General features: G+C 32.4%; 2 protein-coding genes across 3 annotated transcripts; one reads left to right on the top strand and one right to left on the bottom strand.

Annotated features, from left to right (window-relative positions):
* Window positions 1–5391: 5391 nt before the first annotated feature.
* LOC114175446 (WRKY transcription factor 23-like) lies at window positions 5392–7564 on the top strand. The gene is made up of 3 exons (XM_028060205.1): window positions 5392–6019; window positions 6439–6582; window positions 6790–7564. Exons 1-3 carry the CDS (start codon window positions 5466–5468, stop codon window positions 7301–7303), a joined length of 1212 nt encoding a protein of 403 aa, XP_027916006.1. The 5' UTR covers window positions 5392–5465; the 3' UTR covers window positions 7304–7564.
* A 5369-nt stretch (window positions 7565–12933) lies between these two features.
* Window positions 12934–23659, bottom strand: LOC114179738 (flowering time control protein FCA). 2 transcript variants are annotated; one of them, XM_028066163.1, is made up of 20 exons: window positions 23138–23658; window positions 22249–22319; window positions 22056–22134; window positions 19924–20006; window positions 19778–19829; window positions 19209–19276; window positions 18948–19014; window positions 18594–18673; window positions 18451–18515; window positions 17802–17858; window positions 17533–17698; window positions 15270–15347; window positions 14968–15177; window positions 14638–14844; window positions 14127–14330; window positions 13850–14047; window positions 13737–13775; window positions 13550–13615; window positions 13418–13463; window positions 12934–13235 (listed from the first exon to the last, which is right to left on the bottom strand). In XM_028066163.1, exons 1-20 carry the CDS (start codon window positions 23367–23369, stop codon window positions 13228–13230), a joined length of 2076 nt encoding a protein of 691 aa, XP_027921964.1. In that variant the 5' UTR covers window positions 23370–23658; the 3' UTR covers window positions 12934–13227. The 2 variants fall into 2 exon arrangements, with proteins under 2 accessions (XP_027921964.1, XP_027921963.1); XM_028066162.1 differs by having other exon boundaries at window positions 14638–15177; window positions 23138–23659.
* Window positions 23660–25492: the final 1833 nt, after the last annotated feature.

Here is a 25492-nt window from a genome sequence, read left to right as displayed (position 1 = left end):
TCGAATTGTATTTTATGTGTTACAAATTTGGTAGTGCATTTTAGCCAGATGTTGAAAATGTTATCATCTGGATATTAATACCTAAAATATATATAGTATAATGTTATTATTCATCTTTTTAGTTATTTGATAAAGTTTGATGATAACTCTCAATTTTGTTAAAATTTAAGTGTCGGTCTAAGTTTTAGGCTGGATAAAAATAAGTAAATGAAACATCATATAAGGATGAGAATGCATAAACTCATTGTCTTAAGATCTTGAGTTGAGAATAATATTAATATCTTATGTGGTTGAACTTGAATTTTATTGATGTTGTATATCCTTAGTAAATCTCTCCCTCCTTATATCTAACATGTTTCAACGTGTTTTTTTTTCTCGCATATAACTTTTGAATAATTAATTTTACAATTTCTGATATTATAGATTTTAGTACATCCCTTTAAATACCAAAAAAATTTATTGGTCTATATTCACATAAGATATATTAATAATATATTAACTTTAGTTCCTGAATTTTTGTAAGGTTTGTGGTTTCTAATTTTTTTGTCAATGATGTTAGATTTTTTAACTTTTAACTATTCGTGATATTAAAGTTGATTGTTGTTTTGATCTCTTAAGTTGTAATGATTTGTAATTTTGTTAAATTTTTAAATTTAAAAGCTTATTGAATCACTATCCAATTATATTTAGTGACAATTAGTTGTTATTTTTCCGATAATGTGAAAAAGTCACATATTTTTTATTAATCACTTTCTCTATATCATATCCAAAAACCAATTGTCACTAATATTTAAAAAACTAAGAATCAAATTTGTGTGAACAAATGATAATAAATTACGAATAATGCAAAATTAATTAACCAAGATGATGTCAAGAAAATATAGAAATCAAAATTTGCAGATTTTAAAAAAATATACAAGGTTAAAAATTATAATTAGGCATGAAATCTCTTCTTTTCCATAAGATGCAAAACTAGAAGTGTGGTTGGTATTTTCTCGATTATAGGTGACTAAAATGAACACCAAATTAAATTTATATATAATATCATATTTAAGTTAATAAAAAAAGATTAAATATTTTAATTGTCAAAAATCATTTTTATATCAAAGTATACAATAAAATCGATTTAGAATTAAAAAATAATAATATTTAGCGCAATTAAATGATCTTATCTACTTTGATTACAATTTGTGTTTTGCCATAAAGCACATACGCGTCTTTCCGGTGCTGTAAATCACTAACTCTCATATCAACACATATCTATATTATATAAAATAAAATACATAGACTTTTTTATTTACAGATTTTTTTTTTTTTATTAAACAATGTAAAGTATTAAGTAAGTGTGAATATTTTTTTTTTCTACAATGTCGGTTGACAAGAATCCAAGTTAAGTTAATTTAAATTTTTAGTTCCAACAAATTTAATTCCAATCATCCTAAATCAAAATCTCTAATGATTTTCGTGGGTTTGCGATTTACTAATTCAATCAACTCAAACTAAATTTACGCGCTAAAAGTCTCACGTCGTTTTTTACGAAATTAAATTAGACTTAAACTCCATTTTTAAAAATTTATAATATACCTTTTTAATTATTATTATACACGAAGTTTTACGAATTTCTTCTTCAGTTTATGTATTAATTACGATAAAAAAAATTATGTTAATTACTTTTAAGGACAGGCACTCTTATGAAAATAATTGGATCGAAAATTCAATTTCTCCCGCTCAGTCACACTCGTCTTTGTTCTAATCACAACTTGCATAAAGTCTGTAGAAAACTTCAATTTTCCAGTTGCAACACTTTTAAGTGTAACTTTTCTCTTATCTCTCACCATCATCAATTTTCCTGGTTATTGTTCATATTCTTAATACTAGTTTTATTTATTTTTAGTTTACTTCTGTGTTTGTCTTGGATCAATTGTTTATTTATTGAAGTAGATGATGAAACCTATATTTTGGAAACAGAATTAGGGTTACAATAAATTCTGATTCCAATTTCTTTTAAAATTCTTCAACCGAAATATTTTTATTTAATATTGTAAATGATTAATTAATTGCAACTATTTTTTCTACAAATATTGGATGATCATCGTTAGTGTGAATAAAATAATACAGGACAGCTTTCAACAAAGACGTTGTTATAAATATATACGTTAAGTTAAATCGTACTCTCCACCAGTTATTTTTATTTTTTCCACTTCTAGAAAAAAAAATCTCTAAAATTCATAAGATATGTATTGTTGCTTTTTATTGCACTCTTTATCCTATAATAACTTTTAAATAGTTTTTACATATATTTGCTGTTTTAAATGAAAAGAGAGATGACTAAATGAGAAACTATATAACTATTTTAATAAAATAAAAAATGTACCACTTTTTTGTTTTTACAAGACAATCTTAAAAAATACATAAAAGTCAAAGAAATGATAAATGAATTTTCAGATGTCATCATAATTAATATGACAAAAATTCATAGTGATATATAATATGAGTATGTATGTGAATATTTTTAAGAGATATCAATTAAGAAAATAATAATGATTTTTTAATGCAACTTAACTATATTAGTTTAATTAGTGTCTTAAAACGTTTAGTGAGCGGAATCCATGTGATGAATAATTTTTTAGAGTAATACATTTCTTTAACTTTTTCTTCGATAAACATTTTTTGTTTGTTTTAATTTTAAAGTTATTTCATTAAAGTTCATAATGACGCAAAAATTTTCTTTACATTTTCACATTTAAAGTAGCATTTTATTTCTTGTAGTTTTCCCATAACATGTTATGGTTCTCACCAAAATTAAACAGAGTGAAAATAAATGAAAATGTGTTCATAAATGAACTTTTTATTTGGAGGATCTAATATCATATGTTTGTACACGAAGAAGGTAATACAATCAAGATTTTATAATCCAAAACTTGTAATAAAATCAAAATTTCCAGAGCCTTTAGTTGTATTGATCACCAATATTAATATTAATAAATATTAAAAGTATTTACCTATTCATCCTCTATCTCATGGATGAATCTTGATTAAAGTTTTGAGACGAAAGTAATACAATTATTTGATCATTAGATTGAATAATTAGTATAATACTTTAAGATAAGTGAAAAAGTATAATCTATTTTGTTTTCATTTTCATGAATAATTTTTCTTTTATCACTTTTAGACAATGAATCTATTATTTTATTCTTGATCAAATAATGGATTGAGAGATAGATACAATTTGTGAAAAACAAAAAAAATAATGGAAAACTAAAAAAACAATAGAAAAAAATAAAAAATATCTTAATAAATATTTGATTTAATTATTTTGTTTATTTTTATTTTCGTTCAAAAATGTTAAGTTGGTCCTCTACTTTTTTTAGTCTCAATTTGGTATCAAGTTTAGAAAAATTGATGCAATTTGTTTTTTTCGTTAAATTTCTTGAAACAAATAAATGATTTTTCATTAAAATTGAAGTAATTAGTAATTATGGTTTGTTGGTATAATTTACATAATCCTAGTGTTAATTATGTTAGAAGTTCTTTTATCCAATTCAATAAATTTAACTAAAATGATTAATATACATCAATTTCAAAAGTTGAAATGAAATTGAGTCTTAAAAATCGGAGTACCAACTTAATATTTTTTTTTATGAAAACATTCACCAAAAGAGTAATTAAACCTAAATATTTTTATTCTTTATTATATTTTATTTTATTATCTACTTGTGCCTTATAAAAGAATAAAATACACATAATTTAATTTTCATCAATTTCTAAAGTATACTACCCATAATTTAAAAAAATTCAAAAGCTTTTAAAATTTTCAAAAATATATACAAATTTAAAAAATATTTGGGCCATGGCCCTTTCGTGTCCTTAAGATGATCCGTCACTTGCATATCCAATTTATCCCTTATTAAATTCATATTAATCATTCATTACAAAATATGAAGAAAAAAAAAAGATATTGAATTAGATAAAATTTATCCATTTAATTTTATTGAGGCTTCTAGTGATTCATCCATTCTTTTTCAAAATTCAACTTATAGTCCCATTGATACTTAACAAATATAAATGAATTCAACATTTTTTTCGCAATAACGTTTTTGTTAAATTATTTTTTAAAAGTTAAAAAAAGCTCTGTATTATAAAAACCTTAAATTTTTTAATTTCAATATACATTTTAACTTCTAAAATGATCTATTTAATAGACGAATTGAATATCCATTAATGAAAAAAAATATTTAATGGTTGAATTTTTATGAGTAGAAATAGTTTCAATGATTCAAAATCTATCAATAATTTATTTTCATCTGAATCATTTTGATGCAAAATAAAATCTATCTATCAGTTTGTCACCCTAATAAATATGCACACTTAATTTAGAAATAGTTTTCATTCAATGATTATCTAATTATAACTATTCTCTGTACAATTCATGGTGTGATAAAAATAGTTAAGGAGAGCTATCAATACAAAAGTTAGAAAGTTTTCAAAAATATATTTATTTTTCTCCCAACACAGCTTATCTTAAATCCATTAAATCAAGAGTGACATGGGAATAGAACATTATATTAATATATTGCATAACCATAGTTTACAATATTTAATTAGGGTGACACTACAAATCGTAGTTATTCATACTAAATAAAATGTAGTGAAGATAAATGATTTTGGAAAACAAAAAAATTTAAATAAGATTTTTTTTTTAAAAGAAAAAAAAATGAGAAAGGGAAATGAAAGAGGACAGCACCATCACATGCTACATCAGACCCTAAACTCCTTTTACTTACATCCCACGTGTACACTCCCCCGTTCACACTAATTCCGGTTGCCAGTCAAATATACGCGTTCAATGGGACCCACCGCTGTTCCTCTTTCGCAGTAAATGCTATCGCGATCCACTGTGAGAACGAAAACCGCCACGTGTCGGTCACTCCTTAGGTGGGAAACCTCCCCCAGCCAACCTGTTCTCCAAATTCCCTACCCCATTCACACACCCAATTTTTTTAATATTCTTTTATTTAAACAAAACGCCCTTATTAAATTATTAATCTTTATTGAAAATTGAAATATCACATAATTGAAGATTGGAGATTGATTAATTCTTTAATGGTACTTCAGTTTCTTTACATTCATATATACAATTCTAATGATGAAATGAAACTCCTGGTCAAAAGCTTACAAGACATGGTCTGTAACTAATCGTTTTAGGTTTAAAAAAATAATATTTTTGAATTAAGTATTAATTGTGGTAAAAAGATTGACTAAAACGTTAGAGATGAGTGTGTGAGAGCATTGGACAGTCTGAATAAAATAAGGCTAAAAAAGCAAAAAATAATAAATGGGGAACATTGTTTTTGGGGTTTTTGAGAAATATTTTTAAGCAGAGAGAGAGAGAGAAAGAGGGGGAAAATGAGGAATATGTGCAAAGGTTTTTGTTGATATATAGCACCTACGATAGATTAAAAGCAATGGAGGAGAAGAGAGAGAAAGAAGCGAACTCAAAGTCATCATCATCATCATCCACCATGGCAAATTCTGTGGCATTTTCCGACGAGATTCCCAACATGCCCATCACCATGTCCTTCCCTTTCTCCCCTGCTTTCTCCACCCTCTTCGACATCATGCCACCTCTTCCACCACCACCATCTTCATCCTTCGCTCACGATCCAAAAGCTTCAAACTTTCCCTTCATGGACTTGCTGGGTGTGCCTGATTATACCCCTTCCTTATTCGACTGGCCGCAAAACACCGCCGTCACCTCACCGCCACCGCTGCCAGCCCCCACCCAAATCACCCACGCGCTTCCCTCGCCGGCCAGCTCCAATGTCCCCGACGGAGGCTCCGAGGTCCTCAACACCCCGCCGTCGCCCAACTACTCCTCGATTTCCTCCTCCTCGAATGAGGCCGCCGCGGCCGCCGCCAACAAAGCAACTGGAAATGAAGATGAAGCGGAGGAGGATGAAACGGCAACGGATGCAGCGGGAAAAGGAGAAGACCAAGATCAAGACAAGTCTAAGAATCAGTGAGTAATGATGGTGATGAAAGTAATATTAATAATGGAATTAGTTTCTTAATTTTAATCTGTTTCGTAAAAAAAAAAAAAAATAATGGAATTAATTCTCTATGTCACTGAATGTGCTTGTGTGAAATAATAAAAAGTTATAATAAGATTAAACGAGGATAAAGTTTGTTACAGTTACAAAGACAGACAGGGTTGCTGAGTGCTGAGAATTGATGGAGTTTCTCTGTCTGTGTGTGTGTGAGTCTGTGTTTGTTCATTGAACTTAAAATGGGTTTTCGTTATACTGTCATTTCTTTGCTATCTCATCTTCAGATTTTGATTTGTTGTGTTTGTTTGTTATATAAATAAATAAAGCCGAGAAAAGAAAAGAAAAGAAAGATGTTGATTATTTGTTTTGGTAATTAAATTTCCATGGTTAGGCCGAAGCCAAAAAAGAAGCACCAAAAGAAGCCAAGAGAACCAAGATTTGCGTTCAAAACAAAGAGTGAAGTGGATCACCTCGACGACGGCTATAGGTGGCGCAAGTACGGTCAGAAAGCCGTCAAAAACAGCCCTCATCCCAGGTAACACAAATAATTAATTAATTAATTAATTGACTAATATTGTACATGTAGATTTCATTTATCAAATCTTGATTTAAGTAACATTGATTTGTTCTTCTCCCCTAGAATTATTTTGTTCTCTCATTTTATTATATATGCGGTGCTTTGGATATTGGTACTTTATAATTAAAATATTTCTTGCGGTGCACGCAAAATAATCAACAACAGGAGCTACTATCGTTGCACCACCGCGGCATGCGGCGTGAAGAAGCGCGTGGAGCGTTCCTCGGAGGACCCTACGGTGGTGGTGACAACCTACGAGGGGCAACACACGCACCCTTGTCCCGCCACGTCACGGGCTAGCCTCGGGTTCTTGCACTCCGAACCAAATGCGTTCGGACCCAGCGGTGGACTCTTCATGCTGCAACAACAACAACACCAACAGTTTCGTCATGACCAAGCACAAGCACAAGCACAAGCTCAAGCTCAAGTAGCAATGTTATACAACTCGAACAGTAGCAGCACCTCGTGTTCATCATCACCTCTGAATGTTGTTAACTCAGGTAGTTGCGTAAACAAGTATGGCAATACGTCGTCGTTGAATGCGTTCCTTCAGAGGCAAGAGAATGAGCGTGGTTTTGCGGTATCGAGTATGGGAGGTCCTCAGGGTTTGTTCAATGGGCTTCTTCAGGACATTGTTCCAACGCAGATGATGAGTGAAGAGAGGGGCGATCGTGTGTAGGTGATGAGTAGTATTAGTATTAGTAGTATTTCATCATACAACTTTTGACATTAATTACTTCATTTTAATTTTAATTATTTTGCTTGTATATTAATTATATTATATTACTATGATGCTATATTATGATGAAAAGTGAAAAGCTCTATGGCCTCTCGGGGTTACCATAGAGAAACCTCACTTCAACTGGCCCGTGCTCATATATATGTATTCAACTTTTTGTTCTTTCTTTGTTTATATTATCGATTATTAGGGTTAGGGTTTTTCCATAATGTGTTGAATTAGACGCATAGTGTATAGGTATGATGAGGGAAATTTAAGAAAGAAAGATGAAAGGGTATGGAAAAAGTTGCAACATTATTACTGGAACAGTACCCTTTAGCTTTTTGTGTGTATGATGGCCTTTCTCATCATCTTCCCCTATAAGCTATATACAAAGATGGGGTTCAGCCATTCAATGATGATGTGTGTTTCCTGAGAGGGAAATATCTACACCATCCATTCTTTCTTCTTCATACCAAAACATCCATCATGTCAGATACTGGTGTCCACACACACTTACATACCCATTCGCCATGCCACTAACCCTATCCCTGCTTCCAAATTTTTCACTCACTTCTCATTAACATAACACAAATCTGCTACAACTTCATATAATCTCATATCTGTCACGCCTTTTATCTTGTTGGATTCACACATAATCAGTTAATTATCTTCTTTCTTTTATGCTGCTTTATCTAATTCCAGTGATATTCAATGTTTGAAAAATTTATTTATATTGAACCGATCGAATATTTTTTGTGGAGGCTGGGGATAGCAATGTGCTAATTGTTTGTAACCGTCCAGGAATATGATGAAGGAAAAAGATAAATCATACAACAAGATTCTTTACAAACACTGCATGAACTGCTGTATCAAGATTTTATTAAAAAACACATTAATTAATTCCACCTCTCTACCATCTATGACCAATGTATAAGATTTTAATCGCTAAAATCACCCTCTTTTATATTTTCATAATTCATCGATGGGTCTGGAAAGAACCCATGATTGAGCCAAGTTCATGCATGTTAGTTTAGGTTGTTAAAGTTTATAAGTTTTTATCTTTTGTATTGACTGCTTTAGGTTTTTTAATCTTCACTTTTCTTGATCATACCTAAGGGTTATAATTTGTGATACTCTTTTCTGATAGGTTTTTTATTTTCTGACAGGTTTAAAGTGAATTTAATATAATGATGATTTTAAATTTGCCAAAAGTGTGAGAATATTTTAGATTGATCTGCTCTAAGCTCTTATACATATACTTGAAACTTGTTAGTAAAAGATTCTCTCACTCTGTTCCTTTCGTTCATACTAAAAATTATTTGGCAACCTTAGATAAAAACATGACACAGTTACAGTGTTAGCTGAAAAAGAAATTAAGGTTTGGTGGAAGTCTAACATGTGAATGGTTTTGAAATATCACTGTTGAAACTACTGTTTCTTTTGATCTATTCCAGGTTAAATTTTAAGGTTTCTACTTTCTACGACCATGTCATGTTTGCAACTATATATTGTTGATTGTAACATCGTTGCAATCAAATTAAAACCATTGTTTGGTAATTGGCATGCAAGTGGTAGTATGGACACAATAGCAGATAAGGAAGAGGAAAATAAAAAGAAAGCACTTTAGAAAAAAAAAAATGTATACAGAAATTCCATATGATGAAGCTTTACCCATTTTTCCACGATGTCGTTGGTGAATGAATATTCTCTGATCGAAGAAACGAAGAAAAATATTTTTTGTGATATAAATGAAGGTGGATTTAAAGCGAGACTTTTTTTGGTATTACCCAACTTTCCAGCCATGAAAACTTTATGTTATGGAATTGTAAAAGGAAACAGAAAAGTCGTATCTACTTGTAATCCAACTGTTGCAGTGGCAATTAATTTGATGCTTTATGGAAATCGAATCAATGAAGTGAAAAGAGGTGTAGTCATTTGCATCCAACCCATATGATTCGTTGCAAGCATCTCAATTGAATCCAAACTCAGTACAACCAATAACTCATTCACTCTTAATTACTACTTTACAATTTCAACACTTATATTTTTTAAACAGATATGTCTAAAATTCACCTTTTAATATGATATTAGAACTAACATTTTAAAAAATTTATCCTAACAAAATTTTCTTGGATAAATAGTTTCATCTGCTATTTTGGATCACTATCGGATCATCCATTTATTATAGTCTCACACACAATATGTATATATCTCGACATGAGAAGATGGGTTAAAAGTCTCACATTAATTAGATATAAGACAATTTTATAATACATAAGTGAGTGTAAATCTTATTTTACAATATAATTTTGTGGGGTTGAACGACAAAATATAATTTTTTTCAAAAAAACAATATAAAAGAAACCAGTTAAAAATCGAGTAAAATTAAGTAATTTTTATGAAAAAAAAAATCCTTCTACAACAATTTTTATGAAAATTGTGTTCTCATCCATTTTCATTCCAATTCTTAAACTATTCATACCCTCATATTGCTCTGCATTTGAAGCTCTAGAGAGTTGTGTGTGTTCATCAAAATCAAACAGGAATCAGATCCTTATAGCTAAAGATTAAGGTTTGACTCAAGTCATTATGATTTGAGGTCTTAGAGAGGAATAATTTGAATGATGTTTTAGAAATGGGAGGAACAAAGTAATGAGACATTTGACATGGGAATAACGATAGCAACAACAAATCCAAATGAAAAAAGTATATAGAAGTGAAGTGAAGAAAGTTTTTTGGCTTTATATTTTAGTTAAATTAGCGGGTATATTTGGTTAGCTTATATATCATCCATGAACACCCATTAAGATAAGTTTAAAAAATGGTGGAAAACTTGGGTGATTTATTCACCCTTTTACAATTTCTTTATTCCTTTCTTGTTTTGCAAGTTTAGGAATATGTCGGACAGAAGAAGTGTGTGTTAAAAATGTGGCAACCAAGGACTTAACTTCTTCATGGAAAACTCTTAAACTTTGGAACCCTCATTGTCACTTTATCTACTTATGATTCCCGAAGAAAATAAAATAAATAAAATAAAATTCCCCAAACAAGGGAGAGGATGGATAACAATGAGTTCTGAGCAAGAGATTAGACAAAAAGGTGGATGATTCTGAATCATTAGAATATTTTTGTGCCAATCTCCCATTGGTAGTTCGAATTATATATATTAAACTGCTAGGGAACTAGTTGGTTACAAATCATAAATTGTATTAAGCATGTTAACAATGATTAGATAAAGACTTTTCTTGTATCATTATTCAATATTAAATAAATAGATGTTTTAGGAAAGAAGAAAAGAGGTTTAAAATGGATGTTTATAGTGATATTATTTGTGCAAGATGATGGATGTTAATGATGATATTATTTGTGTATTTAATATAGAGATTTAGTTGTAATTTATCTTTCGTCTTGCACAAATATGATGTAGAGAATGATTTTTTAATGTTTTTACCAAGTTTGAAATACAGAAAGTGTTGTTTTAATATATTAAAAATCCTTTTAATATGTTAAAATGGTCTTCACATTGTTAGGTTTCTAAGGAAACATGTTTAATATATTAAAATATATTTTAATCAATAACTTCATTTAAACCTTTTACATATGGAATTTCTTGGTAGAGTAATATCTGAAAACACATTTTAATAAATTAAAATCTCCGAAAGATTCTTCCTTAGTAATTTAAATGAATTCAAACCACAAATAAATTTATTAAAATTAGTCACTTCGGAGTTTGTTTCAATAAATTTAAATTAATTTTATAAAAAAATTTGACATCTTAAAAAGTGGAATTTAAGTTTAATTCAACTTTACAAAATTGACTTGTAAAGTTATATTTGCACTCATTTATATATCGTAAACTTATTTATCTCTATTTCATGTGGATCTCCAACATACTTTTCTCACGTCAAAACATATATATTTTGAGTGTAAGATTAGACACTAATACGTGATCCAATAATAGTTTAATAGCGTGTGACACGATAGGTCCAACAAACAACAAATCTCATTAGGATGAACTCAAACTTATACTCTAATATCAAGTTAAGAAATACTTTAAACCTACCTCAACCTTACAAAATCGAGTTGTAAGGTGAAGTTAGCACCCATTTATATATCGTAAATTCATCTTACCTCTGATTGATGTAGTATCTCTAACACAGTCTTATAAAAGAACTAACTCAGTCTATCTTTAAAGATTGAATTTTGATGAAAAATTTGAATCATTCTAAACATATGAGAAGAGCTTTATAATTGAGGAAAATATTCCATTTGAATTGTTCTATAAAATTAATTATTTTAAGATCACACAGTTAGTGATTCGTATTAGAGATCAATGGAAGGGAATGAAAAAACATTGCCATAGTCCCGCGACATTGTGGAAGAATATATGTTGGAAAAAGAAAAAAAAAGTTTAGTAAGGAATATGATACTTGTAGTGTTGTTGATATGGAGACATAAAAACAAGGTTGTATACTTTAATTATCAACCAAATTTGTGTTGAGACCCTTCATAATCTAATCTTTTGAACCCTACTAGAAGGTTTAAGAATAATATATCATTCATAAATTTTGATGATAACAAACACTTTGAGTATTTTGTCTGTTTCAATGTGATAAAATTATCCGATCACTTTAATGTGTGTTTTTGTAGCAGTTCTATGATATATTAGACAATTTTATTTTTATTCCAGAGTCTCCTCATAAGCAAGCTAATAGACCGTATATATTCTTATTTGAGTTTGAAGTATAATCATGACACTTAAATATTTTTAGATAAATTAATTGTTTGAAATAATTTCTCAACAACTATAAAATCTACAACTAAGGACATATAAAGAGCTTAAGAAAAAGATGAATAATGCAAAAGTGTGTCAAACTTATAGAAATCTTAGTGTTCTTTATGGATGAGACATAACCTTTGTATCTTTTTACTTCTAATTAAATCTCTTAAGTTGTCTGCTTAAGAGAGAAGCGAAAATAACTTGAACTTAAATAAATGAATATAAAAACATGTTATATTGCTTATTCTATTTGCTCCTAAACGGTTTAGTCTGGTTTTTTGCAAAAATAGTCTTGGCTCTTTTCACCCCTTACTCCTTTTTAGAGCCAATCGAATAATTTGGAACAATAAGTATTGGATTATATGAAGTATAATTCTTGATTGTGGCTAAAAGGAGTGATACAAAGCTTTAGAGTCATATTTTATTATTGACATTTCAACCAATGTGTTCCTTAATATCAATCTTGCAGGTCACGAGAGGATGAATATAATATAATAATTATGTATGGGAATATTAAAACGAATGATAGTTCTCTTCTACAAACTTTGGAGAATGGGTTGTATAAATGTATTATGCTACTACTAGATATTTATAAACATTGTAATATGATTTCATGTGTTAAGTTGTGATTTTGTATATTTTGTTCCCCTTTTATTGTCATTTGGAATTTTAATTGATGAATTAAATTGGTATTGAAATAAAATCGAAATGGTATGTATACATGCTTAATAATGGACATAAGATGCTGAAATTTCTTAAATTTGAATTATATACACTTAAATTTTATTAGGAAGTATGAGTGGAAGCATGATTGTAAGATTTGGGAGTTAAAATATATATTTAAGCAAATATTATGGTACAGGAAGATGAGGGTAGGGCATTTCTCTGCCATGTTTAGAATCCCACATCGGCAGTAAGTGATAGTGAAACCTCAACAATGAGGACCAAAATAAATTGTTACATGTTACACATCGGATCAAAATGAAGGCGCTGGTGGCCCTCTGCCTTTAAACATCAGATAACACATTCTGTTCCACACCCGTTTTAAAGACTGCAACATCTTTAAATGTTCAGCCTCAACTCAAGCTCAACCCATCCATCTTCATACTCCTGGAGGTCAAAAACCATACCATATGTTACGATTCAAATTATTATAGAAATATTAATTAATAATCCATACATTGCCTCCTAATCTCGCCATCCATGTCTCCAACATTCACGCCTACTCTAAATCACATTAATTTAACAACAAAAAGGTGACATTGTTCATAGGCATGCATTGTATCACGTACCTGAAGGCTTATTTTTCCACATCAATTCTTGTGTAGAATGAACACCCTGAAATTGAATCAGGAATAATGATAACACATAAGGGTGCATAACAAAATGGATGACAAGTATGTTGAGTGAAACCTATAACATACCTGTGAGTAACGTCCTGGATCACCAGCTGAAATAATAGTTGGCTGTAACTGTTTATAACCAACTTCCTAAAAGCCAAACAATTTTCAATCATACACAACAAAAATCAGACACTTCAAAAATAATATAATGAGCGGGATGCATAGCTCTTATTGTCATTAAACAAAATTTTGACAAAAATAGTGTTACCTGAACATTTTGAGGGCCTGTAACGCCATATGCCTGGAACTAGAACAGAATATGGGAAAAAGAGTCAGTAACACAATCACCTTTCAATGTACGTTAGTGTCAGAGATGCTTACTGAAGAGGACAGAGGAGGCTGTTGTGCTTGTTGCTGGTGAAGAACTTGTCCTTGGAGATGACTCTGAGGCTGAACCTGTTGGAACTGTGGAATCTGATGGACAGGTAGTACCAAAGGCTGTGACTGAGTTTGAGACTGCTGAACAGATACCCTTTGCTGTTGCTGTTCAAATAACGTCAACTCCTCAGGTTTCTCCCACTGAAGTTCCCGGTACAGGTCAGTTCCACAGCTATGTTTATTATAGCTAATATAATGGTAACTCAAAATAAATTCCTACCCGACTTTCACCAGTGACACTATTATAGTAGTACTTGAAGCCCTCAGGAGATATATGTTCTGTCCAATTACATTTGGCGAGAGCCGAGTTATGGTTTATCGCTGGTAAGGCTGAAGTAGCAAGTTTGGATGAAGGGGCGTCTGCAGCAGGTGCAGTTGCATGAGTGCTGGCCACTGTTTGTGCTACAGTCCCAACCCATTGAGACTACATCAATACAAAATTGGCACATAATCGTTACTTTGACATCATCCTCTAACACCAGAAAAATAATGATAAATCCTAGCATCATGACAAAACAACGAAAAATATTTTATATTTACAACTAGTCCAGTTTGACACTAAAAAATCTAAGTCTAGTATAATCAATTTAAGCAATAGAAAAAAAAGTGAAGAAAACTGATTTTTTAGTACAACTAATTAGAACTAAACTTCACAAGATCAGTCCGATCAAAGCAAATGGAGCAACAATATAGATCAAATGGAACAGCTAATAGAATTTAACCAAAAATACCTGCTTTTTAGTAGCTTCTGCATTTTGCTGCAATGATAATGCTTGACTAGAAGGCTGCATCATCTGCAGTTGTTGTTGAAGCTGGGAGAAGGCCTGCTGAGATGAATGAAAGCTTGCTTGCAAAGTCTGTGTCTGTTGCGATAGCATCTGAACTGTGGGAGAAGGGGATTGCTGAATAGCCTGTTGAGGCACGGAGGGAGGAACTTGCTGTTGATTTGTAGCTAACAAAGTATTAGATTGCATGCTGGTGTCAAGAGGAGCCTGAGGAAATGCAGCAGACAAAGCATTTGGTTGAGTTTGCGGTTGAGAAGTTGGAAACTGTCCACTTACTCCATGTATCTGCTGAGATTGAAGAGGACCAGCAGAAGGAGGAAGATGTGGCTGGCCATGCTGTCTAACAGATGTTTGTGGGTAGGGAACTGGTGCTTGAGGGTACAATTGATGGGATGGTGGCAACTCCTGTGATGATTGAATAGGTTTCTGCAAGGGTGATATTTGTTGATTGTGTGGTGGAATTTGTGGCATGGGCTGATTGAAATTCTGAAAGCAAAACAAAATTACTTGTTTCAAGATGCCAAAACAGGAAGTAAACCTAATTAATATCTAATCTCAATCTTAGTACACAGATATACCTGTTGTGACATTGATGGCATAGACTGAACTTGAAAACGACCATCTATGGGGCCTCCCAAGCCAGTCATAGGACCGCCCTATATTTGTTTAAGTTAGGTATAAGCAACAGATGCCGTGAATGTTGTGAAGAGCAACATACAGGTACTAGAAAAATAAAGGTGAAACATCAAAGTTAAATATATTAAAGGAAAAACACTAGCAACACACTATTTACAACATCCAATGGTTAGGCGAAATACAATCAGTCCCACTAAATAATGATGGTTTCACTCTCCCTTTAGCAGGCCCTATTTCCCATTTAGTGAAGTCCTTCTGTATTTAACCTAATATTATGTCAAAGTAATAAAAGGGGAATGGTGGGTGGCCGGCCATCCACAAAAGTACTATAGCAAGATAAGGGTAGTGGGATGACCACTATTTTCTTTTTTGTTCTTGTATTGATAATTTAATTCAATATATTTCTGCATATTTATGACATAAGAGAATAAAAGACCCTAAGACCCAACCTATCATCTGCAATCTAGGGCAACCCATATGGAACACCACGCACATGAAAAGGTGGGAGGTGGGAGGTGGTAAAACAGGATGCAGCAGAGAATCATCAATAGCAAGAACCAAGAATGAGGTTGCAGAGTTTTTGTCTGGTTACAGTAACAAGGCCCAGGAGGAGCAGTGGCAAAGCCGCAAAACTCCTTGTTTTTCTGCGTTTTACCTCATGAATGGTGGAGTGTTAGTCATGTGACCAGGTGCTCTGCAATAAGTGTCTCAGGAGTGGTATGGGGCTGCTCCACAGTGGCACATGATTGTCAAACTCTTAAATTAAACTCCCACTCTTGACAATTTTATGATACTGGGACAAAATACGATAAAACTTGCTATCAAATTCTTTTCCCAACACACTCAAGTAAGCTGGTGTAAACTCAAGAGCTAATAAGTGAATTGGTTTAAAATCAAATGTAAATTTTGACGCCATAAGGACTGTTTTAACAGGCTCAAATGATTTAAAGACAGTGTTTTGCATGGTTATCTAACAAAATGTTCTTACGTTAGTAACTCATGGTTTTAACAAATTATATATGATCTGACACTTATGTTGCTTCATCTTATTTCCTACTAGTAGTATCGCACTTTATTATTGTCGTTTGCTACTACGCTTTATTATGAAGTTGAAATTTAGACTTATTGTTGTGTTAATAGTACTATGATATGCCTATATTGAGCAAGTATATGCAAGCTCCACAACTTTTACACCACCAAGTCACAAGTCTGCACCTTACTGTTGCTTCAAGCTCTCCCTTTTGACTATGTTAATTCAATTACTTAAGGTAAGAAAACAGCAGTTTCGTTCTTCAGAAAGTGGAGTTTTGCGAAAAATAGAAACAAAAGTCAGCCATAAATGCATTTGAAAGTAAAAGTGAATAATGTGCACTACACACACACACATAACATAAAAGTCAAGCATTTAGTTTCTGTAGTTATTCACATTAGTTGATGTTGTTAGTACGATATTAAGTATTTAATAGAAGCTTTTAGAGGATTCTAAAGATCTATTTGTAATCATTACTTTAGGATTAGAGTTCTCTATACATAGAGGCTGATGTATTGTTTCAAATCAATCACTTGAATAAAAGTATTCTTTCATTCAGAATAATCATTTTCAAGTGTTGACAATAATAAATAGCTATGTTCCTGATCTACATGTCTAAACTCCACAGTAGGCTGCAAAGAGCTAACAGTTTAGTAGCAAGAACACATACCATCCACAGAAGAAGCAAAGCTAAAACAACAATAAGAATTCAAAAGAAAATTGTTGAAAGTCCTACATCGATTAGAGATAAGACAATATCATACTATATAAGTGAGGTGCAAACCTCACCTTACAAGCCAGTTTTGTGAGGTTGAATTAGATTTAAACTCTACTTCTAACATGGTATTAGAGTCATTGTTCAAAAAGCCTATCCTAGCGAGATTTTTTGGACATTTTGTTTCACCCGCTATTGGACCGCTAAGGACCACCCATTAATTTTTAGTCCTATGCGAGATGTATATACATCGGCGTGAGGAGGGTGTGTTGGAAGTCTCACATCGACTAGATAAGACATTTCATACTATATAAGTGAGATGCAAACCTCACCTTACAAGTTAGTTTTGTGAGGTTGACTTAGGCTTAAACTTCACTTCTAACAAAAATCTTAAAAAAGAACCGGAGAGGTATTTTGCATTGGAAATTGGGATTTAGGATGAATAAAAAATTGTACTTACCGCATTTGTAGACAATGCCATTTCACCAGATCTTGGAAGCATTGGTGGCCCCATGCCATGAAGACCAGCATTAGTTGATGGCCCCATATTTGGGGGTTGCATTGGTCGCCACGGATTAGGGGGAGGCATTCGATCACCCATAGGATCTGAAACATTGGATGGAAGTCTGCAGAAGGAATTAACAAAAAAAACAGCATAACAAGTCTTGACTAAAAGAATTCAATAGAAGAAGCAAGAGATAAAAGGAAAGAGTAAAGGTGGGAGGATACCTTGAGCCTGGTGTATCAAATCTAGGACCAAATCCTGGGCCTCCAAAGGCCTGACCCCTGAAGCAAACCAAGCATAATTTTAAAAATCTCTTGTTCACTTGAATCATAGCAAATCTAAAAGCCACACGGTCAGAACAAACTTATATTTTGCATCAACATACAGCAACTGATTCATATTCTATCCACACGTGTCAAGAATATCCTTATGTCTAAGCTCCTTATATAATATAATTCAAGTACAAAATCAAAGAAAAATTCCTTCCCAACACGCTGGAACAAAAAGTAAACAATTGTCAAGGAAGAATGAACTTCTAGGTGTAAGACACAAGGAACATGGAAAAATCTCCTCTGTCAACTTATACAGCCAACAAGCCTTGTTTTAGACCACTTCCATTAGAACAGTGCCTCCTCAAAATGTGGGCTAACAAGACTGCTGAGAACAAACGTACCAGAGCATTCAAATTGAAATTGTCAATTAAAAAGAATACTTCTGGCCTGGGCTTGATTTCATATTCACATCAGATAGCACAGGTAAATTTATTGGTCAAATTTAAAAAGTCCATGGTTCAATGCTTGGTTTAATTAAAATTATCATTAGCCTTGGAATGGACTTTTATGATTAGGTATTGTCAAATTAGCAAGGACATACCTGGAATCTCCTTGGCGAGGCCTTTTAGGATCAGCAAACCGAACAATTAGTGCTTGCTCACAACCCTATGCATAAAAGTACAAGATTAACCAGAATGCATTCATAAGAATTATTGAAATGAGAAAAATAATTTTTTTCCATACTCTCATTGTGTAGAGTCCATCAAGTGCATTAATAGCTGCCAGAGCCATATCTCTGTATGAGTATTTGACAAAACCACATCCTTCAAACAATATGGGAAAATATTATTTGTTCAGTATTGCATCAAATCAAACATGAACATACAAAGACACAAAAAGTAATTCCAGAAAAATAAAATAGAATGCTTTCAGACATAGATGAGAACAATAAAAACCACTCATTGCACCAACCAAATTGTACTTCCCATAAGAATTACGAAACAGAGAAGCACAGAAACCAACCCCTTGCCCCCTATGGATCCACACCCATCCCCTAGCTAGTTTACAGCTAATATCAGATATTGGTAGAAAATATACCACGACTTTGTTTCTTTTCATCACGCATAAGATAAACATCTTCAACCCGACCATATTTTGAGAAAATCTGGCGCAAGAGAAAGTAAACACCCCGAATTAGTTTCATGTTAATATTAACCACAAATAATAATACTAGCAATTAATTAACCACAGCTATTTTCCCATGTACCAAAGTTCCCTTTCGAACCACCACACAAAAATAACCATTGAAAATAGTATAACAGCCTCTAATGTAAAGTTTGACAACAGAAAGATACATACTTCCTCAACTTCCTTTACGGAAGCCTGCTTGTTCAGAGAGCCCACAAATAACTTGTACTCAACTGCACCTATTATATAAATTAAGTTGCATGACCATGAAACAGTCAGTACAATCATTAGATGACTAATAACAATGATGCAGTCACAGATACAAAGCCAAATCCATGCATAAATTCTCCCCCCAGAACAACCTAACAAGAATATTGCTAACTTTTCTACTTTATCAACTATTTAGCAGTTGTAAACGTATTTTTGGAAAAACAATATGTGAAACTATACATAGGATGTATAGTACAAATGAAAAGGGACAAGTATTAAGTCCCTAACTTCAATTGATAAACACAATTTTCCAAACATAAAAGATGTTTCAAAAATTTCATCAGATTTCACAAGACCACCCCCACCCCCCTCATGCAGAAGATTTTTGACAATTAATTAGTAAACAGGAAAAATCACAACTATGATTATCATGACATTAGCAGTATTTCTTAAAAAAACCCTTGTGCATGATATACATATGGTAGTAAGAATCAGCAAGCTTAACAATGTCAATAAGTATAAATATTTACCAAGGCGTTCCCGTTCACCGTCAGCATATCGCACTTGTATAGGACCAACACCCTAAATAATAACATACATGCATTAGAAAATAACTAACCAATAACTATAACTTGTCCTGACAATTTACAATCTAGGATTCGTAAACACAACTCACTCCAGGAAGAGTATGTTGATTATGCAGTGCTCTAATTGCCTGATCAGCTTCTTCTGCAGTAGAATATTTTATAAAACAACAACCTGCATGACAAAGATACTTTATACCAGTTTCATTAAATAATACAACACCCCCAAATAGGTGTCAATAAAAATACAGACCCAGAAAGACATTCGGCAGAAAAATAATAGAAAAGTAAAACTAAATGTGATTTTATTTTAAACCCTATTTTGCTTTAAATTACTTAGCTGTTATAAACCCATGCAACTAAAAATGGCCTGTCATGGTCTTTAATTCGTCAACATATCAGAATGATTCTTCCAGTGAGATATGTTACTGTCACAACTATTTGGCTGCCAAGAGACTATAATCCATAAAGAGATAAAACAATAACCAAACTATATTTTAACACCCACATAAACCATAAGGCAGAGATTAAGATCTGATAAGCTTCAGCTGATCCCCAAGATAATATCATCACAAGCATGAGGTAAAATCATCCCAGCAACAAGATATCACAAGATATTTCAACAATAATCTTATTAGAATTTACTTTATTCTATATTTCTCACAAACAAATCTAAAATCAACTGCCAGTTGCAGACCAAACGGCTTCAGTACTCTTACAGCTAGTAAACTTTAAAGGATTTGAATGGTAACGAAGAATTCTGTAAAGTGCAATTCATCGGCACAAACAAAAAATGGCATGTAGCTATAATCTGCTTGAATTTCTGTGTCAATAACCAGTATGATGCTGATTTATGAATCAGCAATAAATGGGGCAGCTTAGAACGTAGCTATGGTTGAAAATATCAGGGTATGACTAGAACATAATCTACTTTTTCTGTTAAGCAAATAAACTCCTACTACTTCAAATCTCCTATCAGAGTTTAGCATCATATTCCCCGTGGGTTTATACTTCCCCAAAGCACACATGGGTGAAGGCTTTACTACAGCGACCACATTATAGAGAACCACACAACAGCATGACAAATACTCACCCCCACGCACTAATGTGGTAACAGCGGTATAATATAAATAAGACTTCTGATACAGAATATGGCATTCATATGCATACAGTTAAACACCATCGTGATATAAAAAACAAACTGCTTTTCTCCTGCAACTGGGTATTGTACAAGCTTGGAATAAATTATTGTGATAAAACACAACAGTAAATCCAACTTTAGTATCAAAATAAATAAAGGCAAAAGCACAACACTACACGATAATTCAGGGCCATGGAGAATCAAGCTTTCCATGATGACCATTTGAACAACCATGTTTCCTAGAATAAAACTTTATGCACCGAAAGGTATCATCAACCCAAATGGCAGAAGATCCAGTAACACATGGAAATAGCTATCCAATACCTGTCACAATTCTTAACATAAAAAGGATTTTTAAAGGGCTGCATCGAATGCAATCACGGTCATCACGTCACCAACACTAGAACTACATACCTATATTTTACACACAAATAAATGCTCATCATCACGTCTTCAGAAGATACTACCACTCACAAGATAGCTACTGACGAATGATTTCCAGTAAACACCACACACTAGTATCAATAATCATCCAATATTTAGTCAACCCAACTTCATACCCATACCACTTCATTAAATCAAAAAAGTCGAATATGACATTCCAAGCCATTTGATCAATAATTATTTCACCAAAATGAGAAACATTAAACCTTCAGAAATACATTGTGATTAACACCATTCAAATGTAACAATCCAAGTTTATCCTCTGTTCCCTTTGTACAATAACCAACTTCTAAAATTTTGAAGCAAAAAGCCTATAGATATGGTAACTGACACTCCAACTACAATCAAACGTTGGGTAATGCCCCCACTGCTGCAGCTACAATTGCAAGAGCAGGATCTTTAGGTCCTCCAAGATCCCATCTGCAATACAAAGAGCAGCTTACAGGTTTACATGTTGTAGCTCCTTCAGGTATCATGGGACGGGGAAAAAGGTGGAACCAATACTAACAAGTCTGAACTTGTTGCAAAAACAAACTGAGAAGATGATGAGCTTATTTTCTCTACCATCAGCCTCTCAAAGGACCTGAAATAAAGTGTATATGAATCAAAATAGCCTCAGAATATAAAAATAACAAATACCTTGATGTTGTCCTGTCTTTCTATCTTTGATGAGGGCAACCTCAATCACATTCCCATGTTCCTCAAACAACGGGCGAATCTGGCATCAACAAATGCAACAAGATAATAGTTATTCGTTAATAAACCAAACTAAACTGAAGTCAATATCATTTAATATACGGAAGATAAGAATTCATAAAAAAATATAACTTACATCATCTTCAACAGCTGTTCGGGGAACAGATCCAACAAAAAGTTTAGCAAAATTTCCACCATCTAAACGATCTGAAAGGGAAGAACATGTAACTTGTTTAAGTTACAGCGATGTCATAAAGATATAATTTATTCTAAACATAGAGAAATGACAGAACAAGATTGCAGAATTAGAGGAATAACTGAAACAGCTTAAGAGCGTGACAAAACACACAACCACATCAAGCCTTATCCCACACACCAGTTGCCACCTCAGAAAAACACATCAAGTCAATCACCCTATATTCTTGGGGTTTCTCCCTCCCCCAGAAGTAAATTATAAAGTAATATTACCCGCCATGCTTCAGCATCCCTAACACCTCCTAAAGTAAACAAACAAATAAGCCGCTGTTCCCCACAGAAAAAGCTTCCAGGAACAGCATTTTAAATATCCAATTATTTACCAAACAAATTAACACTCTTAAACCCTAACGCCAACCAATAGTTTAAAGACTATAGCTTTATTTGGATAAACTCCACTGGATGCCCCCAAGGGGAAAAAAATAACACAAAATGAATTAAACTTCCCCCATAAAATAATCTCTCCCCTAAGCCACAATCAATTTCTCCTTAGTTAAAATTAACTTGGTCCCTTCATTTTCCTTCTCTAAAGGAGTTTCTCGAAACAAAACGCATATGCTACAAGGCGTCAACAATTGACTGCCACGAGAACTATAAGAAAATGATTATTTATATGAAACAGGACAGAAGCAACCCTAAAAGCAAGACCAGTTCCAATAAGTTGCAAGAATTACAAAAATGACCGCAGCCGCGAAACGAAAACCCCATATTCAGAAATCAATATTCAGTAACCAAACACGACAAAGAGAAGTAGCGAAAAGAAAACACACCGGGTGAACCGCCTCCGCGTCCGGCAACAGGAAACCCTCGTTTCTGCCCAACCAGCGGCGGCGGTGGCTGCTGGCCGTTGAATCCGAATTCCCCAGGACCTTCCCCGCCCATCGGCCGGAATCCTCCTCCCCTTCCAGGAGAGCGACGCGGAGGACTGTCGAAGGCGCGGTGGTTAGGGGCAGCGCCAGAGCGGAAACCGGAAGGGCTCCGGCGCGTGTTGTGGTAGCTCATGGGAGAATCGGAGAAGCGCCCCCTGTTAGAGTGACGATAGTTATTGTCGTTGTGGAAATCATTGTTGTTGTTGTAACGGTCTCCTCTGTGCCTCTCCAGCTTGGCGTAACAGAGCGAAACCCTAACGGAAACCCTAGCGAGAGCAAGCGAACAGAGATGTGCGCGCGTGCGTGCGTGGGAGTTTGGCGTTACTTTGCTTTGCTCCGGTGAAGTGACACCTTTTTCTGGTTACGATGCTATGCTACACCAACACAACATAATTAATAAATAACGAATGAGACGACGACGAAGAAAGGAACGACGACTTGACCCGTGTTTGTTTATTGGAATCGATTTTTCTTAATGGGCCACCTAGCCCATTCACTCCTTTCGTATCTCGGCCCATTTAGCTTCATCCAATGTTGTCGTTTCAACGCTTGTGGCCATTTGTCTACCCGTGAAGACAGCATTTCTAAATTAAATATGTTTTTTTTACCTCGATTTTAACTAAATTTTGAAATTAATTTTTTTTTTGAAATTTTATATTAATTTAGTTCTTTATTTTTTTTGAAATACATAGATTTAGTCCTTCTTACTAAATTAATTTTGTTAAGTTTATTTGACATTTTAAACACATTTTATGATAATATTTGAGTTAATATTGAAGTAAAAATATGTTAAACGATTTTAATAATTCAAATAATATCATGAAATGCGCTTGAAACGTCAGATAAACTTAATAAAATTTGGTTAAAAAAACTAAATTCACACATTTTTAAAGATGAATGACTAAATTGATCAAAAATTTCGAAAAGAGACTAATTTCAAATTTAAGTGAAACTTGAGGGATGATAAACATATTTAACTCAATTACAAACAATTTTTACTTTTTAAAGGATAATCTCTTCTTAGACTAATATTTAGTTTTAAAATTTAAAATTTTATTTTTCGAAAAACTTTTCGACATATCAAAAGTATATTTACTGGGTGTAATATTGTTGGATACCTGTTGGGACATCAAAAGAGTATATTAAAAGTTATTAAGATTTGTAATAAATGAAAAATGTTATTTCTTCTTAAAATTTAGTGACAAAAATTTCTAAACCACTTAGTTAAAATATATATTAGTTAATTCAAGGTTCAAATTTTGAATGATATTTGCAGAAGGGAAATTGGACTATGAAATGTATGGAACCCACAATCTTAAGGAGATATAGCTAGATTTGCTGCCTTTTTTAATTTGGCTGTGTGAGGCCATGTTTAAATTTGTTAATAAGTTTTCAAAATAATTAAAAATCATGTTTTAAGACATTTTAAAATTAAATATCTCAAGTACCTGAGTGTATAAAAGTATATTTGTTTTAAGATAATCCGACAAAAAATTTAAAAGTATTAAGACTATAAATTTGGAAAGTTTTTCAAGTAATAGAATTTTAGAGATAATTTTGTCAGTAGAAATCTTACTTCATCCTTTCTTGAATTTTAAAATTATTTTTAATTTCTCGTAATTTAATTGATTTAATAGATTTGTATATATTATCAAAAGGGTATTAATGACATAATAAATTATATTTTTTTATTTTGTTGATATGAACATTATATTCTAAATTAATTTAGACCACAGTTGTGTTAGGATCACATTTATAAGAATTCAATTTTTTTTTTCTTATGACAATTAACATGGTTATTGTGATTTGGGTACGCAGATTATTTTGAGCTCGAAGACAAATTAAAAATACACATTTTATCTAGTTATGTTTTGTTAAGCTGAATGATTTGAGTTTGGACAAAATCAAGAGATGAATTGGTTTAATTAATAAAAATAATACTATAAAAAATTAAAATTTACCATTAAAGTCCCAATTTTTTTAAAGCAAGTGTAGATAAAGTGTAGATAAATAAAGAGCATAGAGAACAATGGCGAAACTTGTACAAAAGATGAAGAAGACCAAGTTATATTTTTTATTTATAATTTTTTTTAATTAAAAAAAATTAATTTCCAAACATAAAATGTATCATCAACAACAATATCTTAAAAAAAGAAAAATAACTTTTAGTCAAAGTGTTGTTCTAAGTTCTTTTAATGATTTCAAATTTTAAATAGTTGAATCAAAACTAAAACTTGTTGCAATATCTCTTTTAAT

Source organism: Vigna unguiculata, chromosome 3 (assembly GCF_004118075.2).
Source record: "Vigna unguiculata cultivar IT97K-499-35 chromosome 3, ASM411807v1, whole genome shotgun sequence".
In the NCBI taxonomy this organism is placed as follows: Eukaryota; Viridiplantae; Streptophyta; class Magnoliopsida; order Fabales; family Fabaceae; genus Vigna; species Vigna unguiculata.
Note: the sequence above shows the minus strand (reverse complement) of the source record. Positions and strands in the feature narration are given on the sequence as shown.

Coding starts and splice junctions, on each gene's coding strand:
- LOC114175446 (XM_028060205.1), top strand. CDS start 5,466: ATGGAGGAGAAGAGAGAGAAAGAAGCGAACTCAAAGTCATCATCATCA. Junction 6,020..6,438: donor CAAGACAAGTCTAAGAATCA/GTGAGTAATGAT, acceptor TTCCATGGTTAG/GCCGAAGCCAAAAAAGAAGC. Junction 6,583..6,789: donor AAAAACAGCCCTCATCCCAG/GTAACACAAATA, acceptor AATCAACAACAG/GAGCTACTATCGTTGCACCA.
- LOC114179738 (XM_028066162.1), bottom strand. CDS start 23,369: ATGAGCTACCACAACACGCGCCGGAGCCCTTCCGGTTTCCGCTCTGGC. Junction 15,178..15,269: donor TGCCATCAATGTCACAACAG/GTATATCTGTGT, acceptor TTTTGCTTTCAG/AATTTCAATCAGCCCATGCC. Junction 13,776..13,849: donor AGCCTCCTCTGTCCTCTTCA/GTAAGCATCTCT, acceptor ATTCTGTTCTAG/TTCCAGGCATATGGCGTTAC.